The sequence below is a fragment of the Pygocentrus nattereri genome, chromosome 12 (assembly GCF_015220715.1).
Source record: "Pygocentrus nattereri isolate fPygNat1 chromosome 12, fPygNat1.pri, whole genome shotgun sequence".
NCBI classification, from domain to species: domain Eukaryota; kingdom Metazoa; phylum Chordata; class Actinopteri; order Characiformes; family Serrasalmidae; genus Pygocentrus; species Pygocentrus nattereri.
The window spans coordinates 38,262,403-38,286,867 of record NC_051222.1 but is presented as its reverse complement, the minus strand read 5'-3'; the positions used below and the strand labels follow the sequence as shown (position 1 = coordinate 38,286,867).

Genomic DNA, 24,465 nt, shown 5'->3' with positions numbered 1-24,465 from the left:
TGTGCACATCACAGAGACTGACCTTCAGATCAAGATGAAGACCCTCTTCATCTTCACCCTCTACTTGATCTCAGGTGAGCTATTCTACCTCACTTTACTGTAACAGCACTTTTAGCATTGATTTACTGGTTCTTGTACATAATATAAGATTCAGATTTTATCAGAAGTAGGTTCTTATATTAGTAGTTTTTATTAGAAGTTGGAATCTTATATTATTGTGATGTAGACCTGCAGAAATGAGAAAAAATTGGAGAATTTTATTAGAAAGAGATCAGAAAGTTGAACCTTCAGCTTGTTTGCCAGGTCCAGTAGTCTGGTTGGTTGTGATTGGCTGTTCAGGAGGAAGTGTCATAATCTACTGCAAACTCCAAGGAATTGGAAATATAGTAACGCTCGATGTCCCAGTGGCTTACTAGAGTACAGTTGTCTAAAGATTTTGCATGTGCCATAAGCTGCCACGATATATTCTTGACATGGGTATGGCAACGTTATGTTGCGTAGTTCATGTAAAATCTTACCAGGAAGATGTTTAAAGGTGACTTCTAAGAGAGAGTAACAATGCAATAAATACTGAAAAAGTATTCAGTATAAAATACTGGAGGCAGGAGGCAGAAATGTGAGATTCATAAAGGCAGAGGAATATGTAGTAAATCTTTTCTGTAAGAATAAAAGCCTGATTGCATCAGACAAAAGTCTCACCGACAAAGCTCCTCTTTAACCCTGAGATTAGGGTGTGGTTCTCCACCATACAGTGTTAGTGCGATCAGACTAAAGGCTTGAATGCCTACTTGATTTTGTTTCCATGTTACTGACAGATGCAATATTCAGATTCAGATTCCTTTATTGATCCCAGGGGGAAATTGCAGTTGTTACAGTTGCAGCAATTTATGTAAAAATAAACACTTTACTAATAATTTAAGACAATATAGAGAATTTACAGTATGTACACAGGATTTAAGTACTTATGAATATAGTACGGTGGCGGTGATTGTGATAGTAATATGAAACATCAGGTATAAAGCAGTTACAATTATTTAAATTAGTTAGTGTCCTTCTGAGTTTTTGCACACACAATTGTTATTATTGCACACATGAACAGTTTGATATTGAGTTTTGTGAATCACACACTGAGGGAGGAGTTATAGAGTTTGATGGCCACAGGTAAGAATGAAGAGTAAGAATTCTTCATAATGGCCTGCAGTTTAGACAGCGTCCTCCTCTCCGACACGGCCTTCAGCGAGTCCAGCTCCACACCCACAACATCACTGGGCTTGCGGATCAGTTTGTTCAGTCTGTTGGCATCTGCCACCCTCAGCCTGCTTCCCCAGCATGCAACAGCATAGAGGACAGCACTCGCCACCACAGACTCATAGAAGATCCTGAGCATAGTCCGGCAGATGTTGAAGGACCTCAGGCGCCTCAGAAAATAGAGACGACCTTGGCCCTTCCTGTAGAGGGCGTCAGTGTTCTTAGCCCAGTCCAGTTTATTGTCAATATACACACCCAGATATTTGTAATCATCCACAGTGTCCACACTGACCCCGCTGATGGACACAGGGGTCACCGACGCCTTGTCCCTCCTCAGGTCGCCCTGTACTCTTCCTCCACTCCCTTGCTGATACATCCAACTATTGCAAAGTCATCAGAAAACTCTGAAGGTGGCAAGTCCCTGTGCAGTAGCTGAAGTAGATGATGGCGTCTTCAACTCCCAGGCGGGGCTGATAGGCAAACTGGAGGGGATCTAGAAAAGGCTGGCCTATGGGTTGGAGCTGATCCAAGAGGAGCCTCTCCATGGTCTTCATGACATGAGACATCAGTGCCACTGGCCTGTAGTCCTTGGCATCACTGGGTCGTGGCGTCTTTGGAACCGGAACAATGCAATGTCTTCCACATCATGGGGACCCTCTGGAGACTCAGGCTCAAGTTGAAGACACGTTGAAGTACTCCACAAAGTTGGGCGGCACAGGATTTAAGCACCCTGCGTGGAACCCCATCAGGGCCTGCAGCCTTGTTTGCGTGGAGTCTGTTCAGTTGTCTTCTCACCTGGTCAGCAGTGAGACGCACTGTAGAGGTGGTGGGTGGGGGAGGGATGGAGGTGTGAGATAGCCTGCCCCCCTCTTGTGACAGCCTATCACATGGGCTCAGGAACACTTCAGAAAACCACTGTCAGTGAACACATTTTGTCGCTCCATCTACAAGTGCAAGTTAAAACTCCACCATGCAAAGCGAAGCCAGATATCAACACCACCCAGAAACGCCGCCGGCTTTTCTGAGATGGACTGACGCAGAGTGGAAAAGTGTCCTGTGGTCTGACGCATCCACATTTCACACTGTTTCTGGAAATCATGGATGTCGTGTCCTCCAGGCCAAAGAGGAAAAGGACTGTCTGGATTGTTTTCAGCGCAAAGTTCAAAAGCCAGCATCTCTGATGGTGGGGGGGGGTGTTAGTGCCCATGGTAGGGGTAACTTGCACATCTGTGAAGGCCCCATTAATGCTGAAAGGTACATACAGGTTTTGGAGCAACATCTGCTGCCATCCAAGCAGCGTCTTTTTCAGGGACGTCCTGCTTATTTCAGCAAGACAACGCCAAGCCACATTCTGCACGTGTTACAACAGCGTGGCTTCGTAGTAAAAGAGTGCGGGTACTAGACTGGCCTGCCTGCAGTCCAGACCGTCTCCCATTGAAAATGTGTGGCGCATTATGAAGCACAAAATACGACTGCGGAGACCCCGGACTGCTGAGCAGCTGAAGCTGGACATCAAGCAGGAATGGGAAAGAATTCCCCCTACAAAGCTTCAACAATCAGTGTCCTCAGTTCCCAAACGCTTATTGAGTGTTAAAGGAAAGGTGATGTAACACAGTGGGAAACACGCCCCTGTCCCAACTTCTCTGGAACGTGTTGCAGGCATCAAATTCAAAATGAGTGAATATTTGCAAAAAACAATAAAGTTTATCCGTTTGAACATTAAATATCTCGTCTTTGTAGTGGATTCAGTTGAATATTGGTTGAAAAGGATTTGCAAATCATCGTATTCTGTTTTTATTTATGTTTTACACAACGTCCCAACTTCACTGGAATTGTGGTTGTAGGAGTCTAGAGTCTCAGTGTTGTGTCTTTGGGTCTTCTTTGCTGGATTTTTTTGTTTCATGATGTGCCAAATGTTTCTGTTGGTGAAATGTCTGGACTGCAGGCGGTCAGTCCAGCACCTGGACTCTTCTTCAGTGAAGCCGTGCTGTTATGATGGATGCAGTTTGTGGTTTATTGTCTTGTTGAAATATGCAAAGCCTTCCCTGAAAGAGACGTTGTCTGGATGGCAGCAGATGTTGTTCTAAAACCTCTATATACTTTTCAGCATTGATGGAGCTTATCCAGATGTGTAAGCTGCCAAAGGCACTAATGCAACCCCAGACCACCAGAGATGCAGGTTTGTGAACTTTGCACTGATAACAAGCTGGATGGTCCGTCTACTCTTGAGTCTGCAGGACACGGCATCCATGATTTCCAAAAAGAATTTCAAATTGTGACCACAGAACAGTTTTCCATTTTGCTTCAGTTCATTTTAAATGAGCTTTTGGCATTTCTGAATTGTGTTAACATGGGGCTTCTTCTTTGCATGGTACTTGTCATAGCTTGAACTTGCATTTGTGGATTGCATGGCAAACTGTGTTCACAGACAATGATCTCTGGAAGTGTTTCTTAGCCCATGCAATGATTTCCAGTACAGAATCAAGCCTGTTTTTAATGCAGTCCGCCTGAGTGCACAAAGATCTCCAGCATCCAAAACAGACCTCTCGGTCAAAAATTTCCATAAACACACTCCTAACCCTTGTGGAAAACCTTCCCAGAAGAGGTGAAGCTGTTATAGCTGCAAAGGGTGAGCCGAAACCTCTCAAGTTTGATTTATGATTGTTAAGTCACATTATGAGTTTAATTTGGTGCGATTTGGTAACTGGGAGCAAAGGAGGGATTTACAATTTACATAACTATGCGTATTCAGCATTCACATTAAGCAATAAACTGGACGAGCTTTCCATTCTAAACAGGACCAACAAGGACTTTTCTCTCCCTGCTGTGCTGCGCTTCAGTGAGTCCTGGCTCACTGAGTCGACCCTGGACAGCGCGCTCCAGCTCCACGGAGCTCTCGGGCAAGAAGAAAGGCGGCGGAATCTGCTTCTACATCAACCAAGGCTGGTGTACGGATGTCACAGAGTTAACGAAAACATGCAGCTCTAACCTGGAAACAGTTTTTCTAAACTGTAAACCATTTTACGCCCCTGGGGAGTTCACGTCTATCGTACTCACTGGAGTCTACATTCCACCCCAGGCGTGCACGAGGTGCTGTGCGCTCTCGTGGACCAGGTCACCAGCGCGGAGCTCAAACACAGATTCTGGTTTTATCATTTTAGGGGACTTCATCAGAGCCCAACTTACCAGCGAACTGCCTAAATACAGACAGCATGTTACCTGCCCCACCAGGGAGTGTAACACTTTAGACCACTGCTACACTGTGTTAAAGGGGGCTGCTCTGGGCCTCTCCGGTCACTCGCTAATCCACCTCCTTCCAACCTATAGGCAGAGGCTCAAGTGTGCCAAACCTGTAGCCGGCTCTGTGAAGAGGTGGACCAACGAGGCTAAAGAAAGGCTTCAGGACTGCATGGAGCTAACAGATTGGAGTGTGTTTGAGGAGCTACAGGAAGTCTGGATGAATATACAGACACTGTGACATCCTACATCAGTTTTTGTGAAGATACCTGTGTTCCCACCAGGACCTGCATAAAATATAACAATGACAAGCCCTGGTTTAATGCGCTGGTCTAAAGAAGCAGCGTACAGGAGTGGAGATCAGGCTCTGTACATTCAGGCTAGGAACACACTTAACAAAGCAATCAGAGCTGAGTAGCATGATGTCCACAAATGAGCCATCAACCATCTGGAAGTGCCTGCAGAACATCACCAGCTACAAAAGGACACCCCCCAGACAATGGGTGACTGTCAGCTGGCTGATGAGCTTAATACCTTTTATTGCAGGTTTGAAAAGCCCAGCTCCACACACCCGTCCAGCACAGATTCACACCCTCCTGTCATTCAGCCAAACATTCAGCCTGCCCTGAAGATCTGCGAAAAGGATGTGCAACGACTCTTCAGGAGACAAAAAGTGAGGAAAGCACCAGGACCAGATGAAGTTTCACCCTCCTGTCTGAGGGTCTGCACTGACCAGCTTGCACCAGTCTTTACAGCACTCTTTAATAAATCACTGGAGCTGTGTGTTGTACCTTCCTGCTTTAAACGTTCCACCATAGTACCAGTTCCCAAGAAAGCAACCATCACAGGATTGAATGACTATAGACCCGTTGCATTGACCTCTGTAGTCATGAAATCCTTTGAGAGACTGGTGCTCTCCCATCTGAAGAACATCACAGATCATCTGCTAGACCCCCAGCAATTTGCAAACCAGGCAAACAGGTCAGTGGACGACACAGTGAACATGGGACTCCAGTTTATTCTTCAACAGCTTGAACACCCAGGAACATATGCAAGAATTTTATTCTTGGACTTCAACTCAGCCTTTAACACAGTCACCCCAGGACAGCTACACAGCAAACTACTCCAACTCAGCGTGCCAAGCCCCACCTGCCAGTGGATCATTAACTTCCTCACTGGCAGAGAGCAGCAGGTGAGGTTGGGAAAGTTCACCTCAAACACCCAGACCATCAGTACAGGCGCTCCACTGGGTTGTGTCCTCTCACCATTGCTCTTCTCTCTGTACATGAATGAATGGACCTCCACGGACCCCTCAGTCAAAATATTGAAGTATGCAGATGACAGTCATTGGTCTCATCTGAGATGGTGACAAGTCTGCTTACAGACGGATGGTTGATCAGGTGGTCCTTCGGAGCAGCCACAATAACCTGGTGCTGAACACAGCAAAAACAGTGGAGATGACGGTGGACTTCAGGAGGAGCCCTCCAGCCCTGCCAACGCTCACCATCCTGGACAGAACTGTGGTGGCAGTGGAGTCCTGCAAGTTCCTGGGCACAACAATCACCAGGGACCTGAAGTCGGACAGCAACATCAACTCCATCATCAAGAGAGACCAGCAGAGGATGAACTTTCTGCGTCAGCTGAGGAAGTTCGACCTGCCCCAGGAGCTGATGGTGTGGTTCTACACAGCCATCATAGAGTCTGTCATCACCACGTCCATCACAGTGTGGGGCAGCTCAGCTACCAAGCATGACCTCCAACCCTAACGCACTTACAGAAAGGAAAAGTGCTTTTTAGTTTGGTTTTTATGGATTTTACTGTTTTGTTTGTTTTTGTTTTGTTTTGTTTTGATATTGTAGAAAATGACTGTAGTAACTGTCCGGTTCTGAATACCTTCAGTAACTCACACTAAACAGAATGAACTAAACCAAGCCTCATGAAAACAGGAACACAGCAGTTATATGGATATTATATTATATATATAAAATGCTAATTACACTGCAAAAGAGAAGAAGAGAAGTATGATGGAGTATCAGTATCACGTTTTAGCAGATGGACGGGTCAGTATATGGATGGCCCTTTGATACCCAGTGATAATTTCTTTCTTCTTCTTTTTTAGGTCTCCTCCAGGTTGTGCTCATTGGAAAGGCCATGTTTTGTGGTACTGGGTTCCACAACGTGGGAAAGCAGTGTATAGGTAACATATCTGAATATTTGGTGAATGGCTGCACATGAGCCTATTGTCATCATGCCCAAAGTATACGGGTATAAAGCCGCCCAGCATTGGTCCAGAACTGACCATCCAAATCAGTACCTGACCTCACTGTTCAATAAAATCCTCACAGCAATGTTCAACATGTCGCGTAATGCCTTCCCAGAAAAGTAGAGACAGTTTCTGCAGCAGAAAGGGAAAAACATTGGGTGTGCTCTTGATTTCCACAAATGATCTATCTATCTATCTATCTATCTATCTATCTATCTATCTATCTATCTATCTATCTATCTATCTATCTATCTATCTATCTATCTATCTCCATCTCTTTCAGATGAGGATGAGTGTGAGGATGATCCCAGTATCTGTGGTCATAATTCAGTCTGTCACAACACAGACGGCAGCTATTACTGCAGCTGTCAGCCAGGATTTCAGCCCACAAAGCTCAACTTTACTGCCGCCACTGGCCAGTGTAAAGGTGAGAGTGAGACACCTACGAACACTCTTATCACTCTTAGAGCACACTGGACTGTAAACACACAAGATACTCTTATAAATAATCTGTAAACATGTTAACCCTTCTCTCTCCTGTCCTCCTCTCCTCAGACATAAATGAGTGCACAGATAAAGAGAAGATGTGTCCCAAGAACTCGACGTGTAGGAACTCTATTGGCTCGTACACGTGTGAGTGTAAACCTGGCTTCTGGAAGTCCACAGAGACCTCCACCTGTAAAGGTGAGATCTTGTCCATGGTTTTATTGTTTCTTTGGTCATTGTGTGTATGAAAAAAAGCGATCAGACACGGGAAGAACGCTCAGTACGCATATGGGCGACGATACGTCACAAAGACCTGACCTAAAGCCCGGGCTTACATACTAAAGTGTTGATGAGTGCAAATCAGTCTGGGGAAGAGGAGCTGTGAGAGTTTAGAGTCAGTGGTCATGTCCTGCAGCAAGGAGTTCTGGGAATTGGAGTCCTGGGCGGGCCCATTAGCAGAAGTAATGACCAGGTCAGAGGGGGGCGTGACATTGATATTTGATTTACGTTCTGCATTGGCAGGTTCTAGTTTGTTCTCCTGACTTCTTCCATTTGTTTCAAAGTCAAATGTGGCTTCTGACACTTTGTGGCACTGTTATGTATAAACATGGACTAAAGTACAGGCATTATTCAGGTTTCAAGGTGGCTGCTAAGGTAGATGTTTGATCTTGCTATGGAAAAGATTCAGGAGACTGGGGTTTGCAGAAAATATGATTTATTAAAAGAGCACTTGGTACATCCTCTGCTAATGGGGCAGTCGTGGGCTGGAGGTTAGGGAACCAGCCTTGTGACCGAAAGGTCACTGGTTTGATCGCCTGAGCTCACAGCACATGATTGAGGTACCCTTGAGCAAGACACCTAACCCCCAACTGCTCCCTAAGCACTGTGGATAGGGCTGCCCGCTTCTCCAGGCACGTGTGCTCACTGCCCCCTAGTGTGGGTCTAGTGTGTATGTGAGAGTTGGGTTAAATGTGGTGGAGAAATTTCCCCACTGTGGGACTAATAAGGGTGACTTAATCTTCATATTCAAGTCTGAAGACCAGTTTTGGACCCAGGGCTTTAATACTCTAAGACTCCGCACCCCCAAGAGAGTCATACAGAACAAAGTGGGAGATTTGAATCGAAACGGCGACCTACCGGTCACAGGGCTGGTTCCCTAACCTCCAGCCCAATATTATGGTTACTGTAATATTTAGCAGTTATACTTATTGGTATATTAGAGGATTTCTTGTAATTATAACTATTGGAAAAGTGGAATCTTCATTGTTATTGTATCAGTTGGAAATGTGGCTATTGGGATATTGGAGTAGTTTTATTATGGTGATTGGAACATTAAAACATTTGCACTGTCATGATTATGGAAATATTTTTATTATATTTTTGAGAATAATATTTTTTATCGCTATTTGAATACTGGAATGTTTATAGTTTGTGGCTTTTGGTATATTTGAATATCTGTATAGTTATTTACATTTTACATTTATGGCATTTGGCTGACGCTCTTATCCAGAGCGACTTACAGTTTGATCATTTTACACAGGTAGGCCAAGGCGGTGTTAGGAGTCTTGCCCAAGGACTCTTATTGGTATAGTGTAGGGTGGTTACCCAGGTGGGGGATTGAACCCCAGTCTACAGTGTAGAAGGCAGAGGTGTTAACCACTACACTAACCAACCACCTTATGTTATGGTTATGGGACTTTTTAAAATGTTTTTGTTATAGCTTTAGAAATATTGGATTGTTTTGCTTAATGTAATATTGTAATTTTACCATATGTTGATAATTCCAATATTATCACAACCTTAACAAAACACAGAATTTTTATTTTGGGTATGGTAATATGAGAATTTTGCTGAAGGTACTGGAATATTGGAATGTTTATTGTTATTTTTTGTCTGTTGAGATAGTGAAATGTTTTGGTTGTTATGATTATTGTTATGTTATTTGAATATTGTTTCTTATATGGGAATTTTTAGTTGTTTATTATTGTTGTGGCTACATCAATAAATACAATTACAGTTACACTCACAACACTTAGCAAAGGTCCCAGCTCAGTCCTGAGGGTTAGAACTGCACTACAGTCAGAATGTACAGTGAATTTTTACAGCATGTACTTGTGTAAAGTATATTTCTCTGCACCTTTTATAAAACTGACATGTCGTCTGACTCACCAACTGATTCAAATCTGTGTGTGTGTGTGTGTGTGTGTCTCCACTGCAGACATTGATGAGTGTGCTAATGATCCCGCTGTGTGTGGTTCCCATGGCTTATGCAGTAACACACATGGCAGCTTCACCTGCACTTGCCCCGTGGGGTTCCGTAACCAGGGCAACAGCAGTACCCCATGTGAAGGTGAGGGCCAATAGGATTGTAGATGATGGACACTGACATTGCTTGGCTAACCTCATCACTTCAACACACACTCATCTGCAACTCTCTATGGACAGCAGCACTACTAAACCCACAGGGGCCTGATCACTGATCATGTTTAGTGTAGAGGAGCTGCCAGACCCCAGCTGTCCTGGGGCCAGCTGACACAGCATGTTTAACTTTAAACGGTTCCTGATTAAGCTTCAGCCTCACGTGGCCAAACGTTTTATTACACACTTTGAATTCATAGTAGTATTTACTAAAGGTACTATACTGACTCACTAAGTTGAATCACTGCTTCATCAATCAAAGCATTTTTAATTAATCACAAAAATGAATTGTTTTGGTGTCAGCTCAAAGATTCACAGCTCTTGTAACTGTAATTCCTTGATGTGATGTGATGTGATGTGATGTGATGTAAGCACAAATAATCATAGATATATTAGAACCAAAACAAAGAACCAGATAACAGACAGAGTGTCTGCCTCTCTCAGACATCGACGAATGTGAAAGTGAGGAACACAAGTGTGGAGAACATGGAAAGTGCATCAACTTACCTGGCAGCTACAACTGCACGTGCAACCCTGGATACCGTAACTATGGAAACAACCAGGCCAAATGCACAGGTAAGACAACACATGGCATTTACTCATCAGAAACACAGGCTTATATAATGCACTATTCAACCATTTGTGGAAGTTGATTCCACATTGCACTGTAGGCGCTGAAGCCTTGCGAAGCTTTGCAAAGGTGTTTAACTGGGGCAGTCCAATACTCTGTCCATCTAACAGGCAGGGGTCAACACACAAGCAGTTGAAAGCAAAAGCACATAGAAAAAAAAAAAAAAAGACACAGCAAGAACTGAAAAACAAAGGGGTACATGAGAATCCTGATGTGTTTGAAATGAGCCGCAGGTGTGTGTGAGAGGAGTAAAGTTAGTGAAGCCCAGGAGACTCCAAGCTGAGTCTCCCCCAGCATACCATCCAACTGGGTTAGCTGAGCTTTGAGGGCAGTGATTGATAGACCAGTGCTCTCTGTATCACTGACTAGAGCCTTGAGGGCAGACCTTAATAGAACAGTGCTCTCTGTATCACTGACTAGAGCCTTGAGGGCAGACCTTAATAGACCAGTGCTCTCTGTATCACTGACTAGAGCCTTGAGGACAGACATTAATAGAGCAGTGCTCTCTGTATCACTGACTAGAGCCTTGAGGCAGGCATTAATAGACCAGTGCTCTCTGTAGCACTGAGTAGAGCCTTGAGGGCAGGCATTAATAGACCAGTGCTCTCTGTAGCACTGAGTAGAGCCTTGAGGGCAGGCATTAATAGACCAGTGCTCTCTGTAGCACTGAGTAGAGCCTTGAGGGCAGGCATTAATAGACCAGTGCTCTCTGTAGCACTGAGTAGAGCCTTGAGGACAGACCTTAATAGACCAGTGCTCTCTGTATCACTGACTAGAGCCTTGAGGGCAGACCTTAATAGAGCAGTGCCCTCTGTATCACTGACTAGAGCCTTGAGGACAGACATTAATAGAGCAGTGCTCTCTGTATCACTGACTAGAGCCTTGAGGACAGACATTAATAGAGCAGTGCTCTCTGTATCACTGACTAGAGCCTTGAGGGCAGACATTAATAGAGCAGTGCTCTCTGTATCACTGACTAGAGCCTTGAGGGCAGACCTTAATAGACCAGTGCTCTCTGTATCACTGACTAGAGCCTTGAGGCAGGCATTAATAGACCAGTGCTCTATGTAGCACTGAGTAGAGCATTGAGGCAGGCATTAATAGACCAGTGCTCTATGTAGCACTGAGTAGAGCCTTGAGGACAGACCTTAATAGACCAGTGCTCTCTGTATCACTGACTAGAGCCTTGAGGACAGACATTAATAGAGCAGTGCTCTCTGTATCACTGACTAGAGCCTTGAGGGCAGACATTAATAGACCAGTGCTCTCTGTATTACTGACTAGAGCCTTGAGGGCAGACCTTAATAGACCAGTGCTCTCTGTATCACTGACTAGAGCCTTGAGGACAGACCTTAATAGACCAGTGCTCTCTGTATCACTGACTAGAGCCTTGAGGACAGACCTTAATAGACCAGTGCTCTCTGTATCACTGACTAGAGCCTTGAGGACAGACCTTAATAGACCAGTGCTCTCTGTATCACTGACTAGAGCCTTGAGGGCAAACCTTAATAGACCAGTGCTCTCTGTATCACTGACTAGGGCCTTGAGGGCAGGCATTAATAGACCAGTGCTCTCTGTAGCACTGAGTAGAGCCTTGAGGCAGGCAATAAAAGACCAGTGCTCTCTGTAGCACTGAGTAGAGTCTTGAGGGCAGACATTAATAGCCCAGTGCTCTCTGTAGCACTGAGTAGAGCCTTGAGGGCAGGCATTAATAGACCAGTGCTCTCTGTAGCACTGAGTAGAGCCTTGAGGGCAGGCATTAATAGACCAGTGCTCTATGTAGCACTGAGTAGAGCCTTGAGGGCAGGCATTAATAGACCAGTGCTCTATGTAGCACTGAGTAGAGCCTTGAGGGCAGGCAGTAATAGACCAGTGCTCTATGTAGCACTGAGTAGAGCCTTGAGGGCAGACATTAATAGACCAGTGCTCTCTGTAGCACTGAGTAGAGCCTTGAGGGCAAGTATTAATAGACCAGTGCTCTCTGTATCACTGACTAGAGCCTTGAGGGCAGGCATTAATAGACCAGTGCTCTCTGTATCACTGACTAGAGCCTTGAGGGCAGGCACTAATAGACCAGTGCTCTCTGTAGCACTGAGTAGAGCCTTGAGGGCAGGCAATAATAAACCAATGCTCTCTATAGCACTGATTAGAGCCTTGAGGGCAGACAATGATGGATAAGTGTTTTTCGTATTACTCGGCAGAGCTTTGGAGCCCTGCTCTCTCTCACTGGTGATATCCAGAGCATTGGACAGTGCTGTGGAGTCCAGCACTCATTTGCAGGTGCTCTTTGGAGTCCAATGTCATGCTGTGAGTCCCTAGTCTGCTGTAGGAGACACTGCAATTACTGTGTCCCTATCACCCCCCTTTGGCAACACAGGATGTGGAGAAATATCTGTATATCCTCATCACCAAAAAAATTCTACTTGATTCAGAACACTCTCTTAATAAAAGCCCAAGGGCAGTTCCTGACTTCTGTTTTCTTTTGAGAACTTATAGAAATTATTCTGTCTAAAGTTTTTCTAAACTATACTGCAAATCTGTAGAATTTGTTCTTCAGATAGAAAAAAGTTTAAGAAATTGTGGTACTTCTTGATCAGTGTAGGAATGTCAGTCGAGATTTTAAAATCAGCTTAAATTAGACATTCTTTCAGCTACTCTCATCCATGTACTTTTACAGTGTATTGACTGCAGTTACAAATTCACATTATACCATCACATATTACAAACATTTACTCACAGAAATAAGGAACTACTCAATACACAGTGCTACAAGATACAAATCTTTTTATCTTTTTTCCATTGATTTGTCTAATTTCTATTCATACTGGCATTTAAAATTTTGGAATCATGAGTTCAAAAGTTTGGCATCCCTGTTTTCAACTAAAATAAAACGAAGTTGCAGAAAAATTACTGAAATGATTGTATTATGATGCTGCTTCTCTTCAACTTTCCATTTCAATTTCATTTCAACTAATCAGTACAAAATTGTAAAAAACGAAGAAATATTACGTGTCTAGGATTATGAACAGAGCTGTAAAATATTCAACAATGACTGAGAGTGCTGTACAATGTAGAAAGTAAAGTTCTATCAAAGTTAATAATAATATCCAGAATTTCTCATATTTCAAAAGTGGTGATCAGATTTAGAGGCAGAACAGACCGGTAAAGAGCCCGCATCACTGCTGACCCAGCACCAATCTGCCTGTCACCCCGCTCCCTTTTACCATCACTCGTGAACAAGACCCTGAGATACTTAAACTTCTCCACTTGAGGCAAGAGTCTATCCCCGACCCAGAGAGGGCTCTCCACCCTTTCCCACCTGAGAACCATGGTCTCGGATTTAGAGGTACTGATTCTCATCCCGGCCGCTTCACACTCGGCTGCAAACCGATCCAGCGAAAGCTGAAGTTCGCGGCCTGATGTCCCCAATAGGACCACATCATCTGCAAACAGCGGCGATGTGACCTTGAGGTCACCAAACCTCCATCCCCTGACTGCGCCTAAAAATTCTATCCATAAAAATTATGAATAGAATCGGTGACAAAGGGCAGCCCTGACGGAGTCCAACTCTCACTGGGAAAAAGTCTGACTTACTGCCGGCTATGTGAACCAAACTCCAGCTTTGTTTGTACAGGGCCTGAATGGCTCGTAGCAAAGAGCCATGTACCCCGTACTCCCGAAGCACCTCCCACAGAATACCCCGGGGAACACAGTCGAATGCCTTCTCCAGATCCACAAAGCACATGTGGGCTGGTTGGGCAAACTCCCATGAACCCTCCAGAATCCTGGAGAGGGTGAAGAGTTGGTCCAGTGTTCCATGACCAGGGCGGAACCCGCACTGCTCCTCCTGAATCTGAGGTTCGACTATAAGCTGGACTCTCTTCTCCAGTACCCCTGCATAGACCTTACCAGGCAGGCTGAGGAGTGTGATTCCCCTGTAGTTGGAACACACCCTCTGGTCCCCCTTTCTAAAAAGAGGCACCACCACCACCCCAGTCTGCCAATCCAGGGGCACCGCCCCCAATGTCCACACAATGTTGGAAAGGCATGTCAGCCAAGACAGCCCCACAATATCCAGAGCCTTGAGGAACTCGGGACGGATCTCATCCACCCCTGGAGCCTTGCCACCACGGAGCTTTTTAACTACCTTAATGACTTCGGCATCAGTAATGGACAAGCCTATTCCCGTGTCTCCAGACTCTGCCTCCTCACTGGAGAACGTGTTGGTGGGATTGAGAAGGTCCTCAAAGTATTCCTTCCACCGCCCAATGACGTCTTCAGTCGAAGTCAGCAGCACACCATCTCCACTATATACAGTGCTAGTGGCACACTGCTTTCCCCTTCTGAGTCGCCTGATGGTTTGCCAGAATCTTATCGGAGCCAACTTAAAGTCACTTTCCAAGGCCTTACCAAACTCCTCCCACACCCGGGTTTTTGCCTTGGCGACGACTGAAGCCACAGATCGCTTGGCCTGCCAGCTGCCTCTGCTGTCCCACAGGCCAACCATGCCCGGTAGGACTCCTTCTTCAGCTTGACGGCATCTCTCACCAGGGGTGTCCACCACCGGGTTCGAGGATTACTGCCCCGACAGGCACCAACTACCTTACGGCCACAGCTACAGTCAGCCGCTTCAACAATGGAGGAGCGGAACATGGCCCATTCTAAGTCAATGTCCCCCACCTCCCCCGATATCTGGTCAAAGTTCTGACGGAGGTGTGAGTTGAAGATCAATCTGACAGGTTCTTCTGCTAGACGTTCCCAGCAAACCCTCACTATACGTTTGGGCTTGCCTGATCTGACCGGCATCTTCCCCCACCACCTGAACCAACTCACCACCAGGTGGTGATCAGTTGACAGCTCAGCTCCTCTCTTTACCCGAGTGTCCAAAACACATGGGCGGCCAAGTCCGATGACACGACTACAAAGTCAATCATTGAACTGCGGCCTAGGGTGTCCTGGTGCCATGTGCACTTATGGACATCCTTGTGTTCAAACATGGTGTTCGTGATGGACAAACTGTGGTTTGCACAGAAGTCCAAAAACTGAACACCACTTGGGTTCAGATCAGAGAGGCCATTCCTCCCAATCACACCCCTTCAGTTCTGATCCTCAGTTGCTGAAACTGGCTTTTGGAACTTGGGTTGCTCCAGTGTCAGACAAAACTCCTGCTAGTCTCTTTGGAGTCCCTGTCCTGTAAACTATATAGCCCTAGTTTACGGTTCACATCATAGAAACACACATTTTAAAATGTAATTTGTATAATTGAGCAACTGCCCAGTGGCTTCTACTACGAATGTATTTTTAAAAAATGTGGCCAATATCGTCTGTGATACAAAACCCAATTCCCTAACAAGCAGGGACAGTGATAAAATCCAGATAAAAACAGAAATTAGTCATGTGTAATTTCACTTTGACCTTCTTTTAAATGACAACAGCATAGAGATAACTGACACCTTCAACACATTCCAAAAACATTGGAAATGCAGATTAAGACAGCTGTGCAAGGCAGAAGACTTACTATATCACCAAAATCCAGAAGCTGACACTCTATTCTGAGGTGCATTAATTCTGAGGGGTCCAATATAGACTGATGTGGCTGATAGACATAAAAAAAAACTGCTGTAAGGTCTAAACGGTCTTATCTGTCACTCTGCTTCTGTGTCTTCTGTCCTTCACCATTCAGACATAAACGAGTGTATATCAAGCAACCCGTGTACCAAAAATACAACATGTATAAATACTGTTGGCTCATACGCGTGTGAGCATTTCCAAAAGCCCACAGAATCTGCTACCTGTACAGGTAAGACCATCACATTGCCCCCACAAACTTTGAAATGCCGCTACACACATTATATATACATATTGTCAGCACAAAGTATTCAATGAGAATATTTCATTCATTCAGATCTAGGATGTGTTGAGTGTTCCCTTTATTTTTTTGAGCAGTGTACATGTATATAATATTTTTTTTTTCTGGTTCTTTGCTCTCCAAAAATATCCAAACACACATACACACACACACACCTTCTAAACTGCTTATCCTCCCGAGTCGTGGGGGGAAATGGAGCCCATAATATCCAAAGAGAAGAAAGAGAAAATATATTTTCCTTTTTCACTGTCAGAAATGACCCATATAAGTTAAGTAGAAAGTTAAATAGTTAAATGAGAAAATAAAAAAAAACATACACAAAATAAGCAGATATAAAATACAACCATAAGGTTTATTGAAAGGATTAACCAAAGGAACAGGGTTTACGCTAGACAAGCGCAGCAAAACAGGATACATGGGATAAGGCAAAGCGGAGTAGACAAACAATCGAGGGTTAAAATCAAAGAGCCAAGAAACAGGACAAAGGGTTAAATCTGAAAAACGACAATGACAAATAAAACAAGGTCACAACTGCAAGACAAGAGAAAGGAGTGATCTGCACTGACAAGGCAGAAGCAATCCTTCACAAAGAGAGAATGAACGACAGGCATGTACAAGTAAACCGGTGAAAGTAAACTGTATTCCGGTGACTTGGATCTGCTGGTTAACAGATGATTGGCTGAGTCACATGATAGATGTGGCTGGAGTCCAACTGAGAGCCAGGAAGCATGACAGGTAGTAGCATCTGTTTTAGAAAAGATTACAATTTTATTTTCATAGTTTCCCAATTATCAGTCAACCAGGATGGGGCTAAATCACGGCAGCTGAGCAGATGAGAAACTGGAACTACTTGTTTTACTGTTTTGCTCTAAAATTTGTTGTAAAATTTATTAAAATGTATTTGCTGTTCCAAAAAGCAGATGTTAATGAAAACATTTAAGCAGTGTTTTCACAGCACACTTTAAGGCTCTTAAGAACGTCTCAGCGGTGCAGTTGTGACAGTTGAGGCGAGGTGGTGGGATGTGGGTGCAGGCAGGCTTTATTTGCAGTGAGTAGAAGTCCAATGTGAAATTAAAGAAAACAAAACAACATAGAAAATCAAAGGACACTGGAACTCATGCAGTAGAGGACACTGTAAACAAAAAAAAAAGATACTCATGGTTTAGATACTCAAACTACAGGGCGGGCCATTTATATGGATACACCCAAATAAAATGGGAATGGTTGGTGATATTAACTTCCTGTTTGTGGCACATTAGTTTATGGGACGGGGAAAACTTTTCAAGATGGGTGGAGACCATGGCGGCTGTTTTGAAGTTGGCCATTTTGGATCCAACTTTAGTTTTTTCAATGGGAAGAGGGTCGTGTGACCCATCAAACTTACTGAGAATTTCACAAGAAAAACAACGGTGTGCTTGGTTTTAACGTAACTTTATTCTTTCATGAGTTATTTACAAGTTTCTGACCACTTATAAAATGTGTTCAAAGTGCTGCCCATTGTGTTGGATTGTCAGTGCAGCCTCTTCTCCCACTCTTCACACACTGAGACTAACACCGCAGAAGAAACACCAGCACAGGCTTCCAGTATCCGTAGTTTCAGGTGCTGCACATCTTGTATCTTCACAGCATAGACAACTGCCTTCAGATGACCCCAAAGATAAAAGTCTAAGGGGGTTAGATCGGGAGACCTTGGGGGCCATTCAACTGGCCCACGACGACCAATCCACTTTCCAGGAAACTGTTCATCTAGAAATGCTCGGACCTGACACCCATAATGTGGTGGTGCACCATCTTGCTGGAAAAACTCGGGGAATGTGCCAGCTTCCAAAGTGGATTGGTCATCATGGGCCAGTATTGAAAGAAGAATGCTGTTCAGGCCTGGCCATAAGTGAAAAAGTAACTGCACCCTTAGCTACTAAATCAACTCCTTAACCAAATTCAATTGTTTTTTGGTTTCAGTTTCACTAACCGCACCCGGACATGATCACTTCCAGACCCGTTGAATCTTGAAATGACTTAAATAGAACCTGTCTGGTGATGGGAAGCAGTTAGAAGGTCTTAAAAAGCAATGCACGATGTCACATTCTAAAGAGATTCAAATACAAATGCGAAACAATGTCATTGAAATCTACCAGTCTGGAAAGGTTTACAAAGCCATTGCTAAGCCATCAAACCACATTGAGAGCTATTATGCACAAATGGAGAAAAGAAAACAGTGGTAAATTTCATCCACAAGGTCACAAAAGAATACAGATGAACATCTAAAGAACTGAAGGCCTCACTTATCTCAGTTAAGGTCAACGTAATGATTCCACAATAAGAAATACACTGGGCAATAATGTCATCCATAGGCAAATCACTGCTGACCAAAAAGAGCACAAAGGCTTGTCCCACTTTGCCAGAAACCATCCAGATGATCCCCAGGACTTTTGGGATAATATTCTGTGGACTGATGAGTCAAAGACAGAACGTTTTGGTTGCAATACAACTGGCATAAAGCTAACACTGAATTACACCATAAGAGCATTATACCAACAGTGAAACATGGTGGTGGTAGTGTAGTGGCGTCTGGGGCTGTTTTGCTTCTGCATTTATTGTTTTGCTGCTTTGCAAACAGCACTTTTATTCTTATTTAAAAGGTGTTCCTTCAAATTCTCCTGTCATCATCACTGTGTGTGTCTGCTTGACGGTGCTGCTGATTGTGGTGCTGGTTCTCTACAAACTGGGATGTAGCAAGATAGAAGGTATTACACACACACACACACACACACACACACACAGGTAGAGTTATATGTTACAGCTGGTCCAGTTGTTCATGAGATGCATACACATCCATTGGGGCTGTAATGATTTTGTTCATTTTATAATATTTTTACAGATGTTTCTCTTTTTCCACAGGCTGCACTGAAAGAGTGAGTTTGTTTACATTGCTTTCTGAATAGAATATAGATTCTTATTAATGTTTAATGTTAAATGTAAACTATGTGTTTTGTGCTGTTTTCTCAGGTTGATTATGACTGTGAAAATAATCCAACTGGAAACAAGAACATCAGCATGGGCCAAGTCTACCAGAGTCTAAACCCCAACACCAACCAATCAGACTCAGTCTACCAGAGTGTAAACCCCAACACCAACCAATCAGATTCAGTATATCGGAGTCTTAATCCCAACACCAACCAATCAGACTCAGTCTACCAGAGTGTAAACCCCAACACCAACCAATCAGATTCAGTATATCAGAGTCTTAATCCCAACACCAACCAATCAGACTCAGTCTACCAAAGTGTAAACCCCAACACCAACCAATCAGATTCAGTATATCAGAGTCTTAACCCCAACACCAACCAATCAGATTCAGTCTAACAAAGCCTAAACCCAAATGCAAACCAATCAGATTCAGTCTACCGGAGCCTAAAGCCCAAAACCAACCAATCAGATTCAGTGTCACAGAGTCTAAACCCCAACACCAACTAATCAGGTCCAGTCTACTAGAGCCTAAACCCCAACACCAACTAATCAGGTCCAGTCTACTAGAGCCTAAACCCCAACACCAACGAATCAGATTCAGTCTACCTGAGCCTAAACCCCAAAACCAACCAATCAGATTCAGTCTACCTGAGTCTAAACCCCAAAGCCAACCAATCAGATTCAGCCAACCAGAGTCTACACTCCAATATCAACCAGTCATATTCAGTCTACTAGAGTCTAAACCCCAACACCATCCAATCAGATTCAGCCTGCCAGATTCTAAACCCCAACACCAACCAATCAGATTCAGTCTACCTGAGTCTAAACCCCAAAACCAACCAATCAGATTCAGCCAACCAGAGTCTAAACCCCAACACCAACCAATCCGATTCAGTCTACCTGAGTCTAAACCCCAAAACCAACCAATCAGATTCAGTCTATCAGAGTCTACACTCCAATATCAACCAGTCATATTCAGTCTCCCAGAGTCTACATCCCAACACCAACCAATCAGATTCTGTCAGAGTCTAAACCCCAACACCAACTAATCAGGTCCAGTGTACTATAGCCTAAACCTGTATAGCAACCAATCGGATTCAGTCTACTGAAGCCTGAACCTCAAGACCAACTGTCAAACTGTGATGCTGTAATGGTGGCATTGAATGTAAATTCTCCACATATGAAGTTATTCCATAGCTGGGTGTAGCTGCAGTTCCATTTAGTCTGTTTAATCTATCGCTGATATTTCCCTTTCCCTCAAAAGTGCATGAGGAAAACTGTAACGCTTTACAATACATTTTCACATATCAACAGTTCTTAAGAGAGTAGCAAGCATTACCAAATGATTATGGTTGTCACCCTAATTGTGATGCAGATTTAGCTATAAATAATATCACTGTATATGGAATTAACAGAGGCAGAGTAGCTAAATGCTTTGAGTTCCTAAATGTGACTATTTTGTATTATTAAGGATTTACAGGCTTCCTTCTGCTGATCTTCTACTGCAACACGCTCCTTCAGAAATAACTGATGTTCAATTGCAATGCACTGCTTCAAAAATGCTGGTCCTAGGGGATTTTAATCCCAACTGGTTGTCTAATGCATCTGATCATTTAACAGAAATATGTGGCAATCTTACCCTCACACAGCATCACTGAATCAACTCACTCAAACCTATATGACCCCACCAGGTCTACCCTGATTGATTCAGTTTTATCCAACAGAATGAACAAAATTAGCACTTTAGGAGTTTTTGATCTTGGTGTCGGTGACCTTTGCCTGATCGGATGCAGTAGAATCAACAGGCTCTCAGATTGTGGTTAGAAGAAACATTAGAAATTTCAACGCGTAAGCTTTCCTGCTGACCTAAGAATGAGTGAAATTCACTTAACGTTCAAAGTTCCGATGACAATTTAACACTAGATCATCTCAGTATATCATTCCTAGTAGCGGTGAACAAACATGCCCCCCACAAAAAGCTAGAGTAGGAGATAGGAGATAGTGTCTCTGCTTTACTAGTGAAACTTCTTCTGGTTTAAATTCAGACAACTGAGAAATAAACGTGCTCCTGCAACATTCAGAATCTAAGTGTAGCGGACACACCCAATCTAGTCAGCCAGAATCACACTGCTTAGGAGAACTCCACACTCCTGAACTTTGAGCTCAGGACTGTTTCAAAGGTCAAGCAGATGTCATCCAAACAGGATTACGGTGCCTACAAGTTTTATGACTTAAAAGGATGTTATCTTGAAAATACAGACACAGTGGGAGACCTGCAATCCCCTTTGGCCATTTGGGCATACCAGACCAAGCCATAAATCCTGGCCTGGGTTCCAGCTGCAGATCTTCCCAAACCTTAACTCAGCTATGCATTAACAGAAATCATCATTTAGACCGCACCAATATGGAATTTCCACCATTTCAAGAAGTCCAGAGATTTGTATTATGTCTAGAAATATGGAGTGACCAATATGTATCCTGATTCACTTTACTACTCATTTCTGCTGCAGATAATCATGTTCCTGGCAAGGCACAGCACTATCCATCCATACCACTGTAATTTATTTATTTCTTGATTAATATATATGGTTGTATATATACTCTTTTGTATTTTTAATGTTATATCTGGCATTCTTAGCGAGGAGAAAAGTAAGCTTTTCATTGTATATAAGGAAACCTGTTTCCTCTGTACATATGACAATAAACACTTTGAACTTGAACTTGAACTTGAATGTGGTTGTCTTTTATTTCCTTTGATCCCTTCCTTTTGTAGTCAATTTTAGTTCTATAGTCTATAGTATAGGAAAAGCATTACCCATGTTCTTTAACATGTGTTGGGTATCAGGTACCGAGGGTCAAACTCTATTTTATAAACATATCTGAATATTCTGTTCATTCACTGATTCTGAAAGTTGGAACCAAGCTGATGATATAAGAATGTTCCTTTGTTTAAACTAACTCAAACAAAGAAGGCAGTGATTCTGGGGAAGGCGTTCCTAAAATCATGCACAATCAATCAGGGTTGGAAGTGTTAGGTCAGGAAAACCTATCAGCACTCTGATTCCACCCCAAGGGGAAGGGTCAGCAGTTGGAGCAAAACCACAGGGCACAGAACCGAAAGAGATGAGACAGAACAGAGAGACAGAGTGAGCAGGAGCCAGCGTTTTCAAGCAGAAGATAGCTGAACTCCTAAGTTTGTGCCGGTCTTAGTCAGAGAGACAGGCCAGAATTGGGATGCTCCAAGATCATACCTGCTTAGATCAGTCCGTCTACAGACCTTCAGTTTAGACCACCCTCAGAGAAGGTAGGTAGATGTTTCTTGTCTGCTAAAGAGAGGTAGTTAGTTAAGTTTGCGTCTCAGCCTCAGAACCTTGACTGTAATCAAACTGGACACAGGAAAATAACAAGCCGTTCAGACGCCACAGAGACCCAGCAGCACCCCCAGAGCCACGCACTAATCTGTGAGCAGATTAACCAGCGAAAGGCTGCCAGACGCCACCCTGAGACGGCCATGAGACGCCGCCCTGAGACGGCCACGAGACACCGCCCTGAGACGGCCACGAGACGCCACCCTCAGATGGCCATGAGACGCCACCCTGAGGTGCCCACGAGACACCACCCTGAGACGGCCACGAGACGCCACCCTGAGACGGCCACGAGACGCCTTTACCAATCCCTGATCAGGGCTCTGATGCCAATTTATTTAATAAGACAGCGTTTAATAGGTTCATTTAACTCAGGCATATGTAGTTACTCCCATCCATACTTAGGTTAGTTCTTCAAGTTGAAGTTTCCCACGTCTTCCCGAGAACCACCCTGCCTCATAGCATTTAACTGAATCACTTCACGTGAGCTGTTGTCCTTTTAACTTTTATCCTTTTGTTGTGTTTTGTTCTATTCTCTTTCTTTCATCTATAGTTGAATGTAGTCCAAGGTAGTTTAATATTAGCCGATAAACTCCATTTTATTGAAGCATCCTTGGTGCGAGCGTCTCTCTCTCTCTTACTCTGTTCTGGGAACTTAATATAAATCTAATATCATAAATCCAGGTTGCCTCACTCCCTAATCCAAAGGTTTGAGCAATAATAAATGAATATTGCATAGACTGCAACATAAGTAAATTCCCTCAAAAACAACTCCTCTTTTATCTCATCCATAATTTTAGTTCATAATCAACTGATATACCAGAAAGACCTTTGCCAAACCTTTCATGTACATTTTTCTTCAGCCAGGTATTTATTCAAAAATGAAAGACTTACAGCTACTTTTGAATCAGGCATTACTTCTACGGCTACAGAGGACCACAGTCTCTTCACACTCCAGACCTTCTCTCCATATGTATTGTCTAATGTTCTCCCTGCTATTAACACTACAGGAAGGAGGGTCTGGACCCAATTTCCTGCATCTAGCCACCCTGGTTATTTTAGAATATATTACATACATTTTTACTCTTTCCATTTTATCTCCTAGAATCCCCAAAATCTGGAAAACTCATGTTATTCCAATGCATAAAAGAGGCACAGGAGCACATCTAAATAGCTACAGACCAATCTCAGAACTGTCGGGTCTGGGTTAAATCTTAGAATCCTTTAGGAATAGACAACACTAATCACTTTTTTGTGAAAACTCATTTCGGTTTAACTTTCAGTCACACAAAGCATTACCTCTGCAACCACACTGCTTTTAAATGGCGCTAGACAGGTAGAAGCACTGTGACACTGTTGACCATAGTTGTCTTTTGGGATACTTAAAAAGGCCTAGCTTGAACGTAATGCACTGGTTAACCATAAATCTGATTTAATTTCTGTAACTAAAGGAGTCCCACAAGGTTCAATCATGCGTCCAGTTTTATTAATGATATACGTCAATGATCTTGCTGCCACCACCTCAGACTGCCAAGTGCACTTCTGTGCAGATGACATGATTTTATATTCTTTAGCCAAATCTGCACATGCAGCAATAGAAAAACTCCAGTGTTCATTTAATGCCTTATAGATGGCTCTATAGAAGAACAAACTAGCTTTAAATGCCTAGAAAACACCTCTGCCTTCTACACTGTAGACTGGGGTTCAATCCCCACCTGGGTAACCACCCTACACTATACCAATAAGAGTCCTTGGGCAAGACTCCCAACACCGCCTTGGCCTCCCTGTGTAAAATGATCAAACTAAGTCGCTCTGGATAAGAGCGTCAGTCAAATGACATAAATGTAAATGATCTCTCAAACAATGGCAATGACCAGACTTGCTTTATTGACTGTCATGTTCCGAGAGTTTATACTGCACCTATAAAATCTGCTTTTTGCTGCAGAGTGCCAGTGAGATGGAATTCACTACAGGAGTGTAG

General features: G+C 43.6%; 1 protein-coding gene across 1 annotated transcript; it reads left to right on the top strand.

Annotated features, from left to right (window-relative positions):
- Positions 1 to 24,465, top strand: LOC108415227 (adhesion G protein-coupled receptor E1-like). Its single transcript, XM_037543351.1, has 11 exons — positions 1 to 74; positions 6,605 to 6,682; positions 7,032 to 7,175; positions 7,304 to 7,432; positions 9,453 to 9,584; positions 10,097 to 10,228; positions 15,967 to 16,083; positions 18,792 to 18,896; positions 19,051 to 19,064; positions 19,159 to 19,299; positions 24,430 to 24,465. The coding sequence occupies exons 1-11, from the start codon at positions 35 to 37 to the stop codon at positions 24,463 to 24,465; spliced, it is 1,068 nt and encodes a 355-aa protein (XP_037399248.1). The 5' UTR covers positions 1 to 34.

Coding starts and splice junctions, on each gene's coding strand:
- LOC108415227 (XM_037543351.1), top strand. CDS start 35: ATGAAGACCCTCTTCATCTTCACCCTCTACTTGATCTCAG. Junction 9,585..10,096: donor CAGCAGTACCCCATGTGAAG/GTGAGGGCCAAT, acceptor TGCCTCTCTCAG/ACATCGACGAATGTGAAAGT. Junction 19,300..24,429: donor ACACCAACCAATCAGATTCA/GTATATCGGAGT, acceptor TTTTTGCTGCAG/AGTGCCAGTGAGATGGAATT.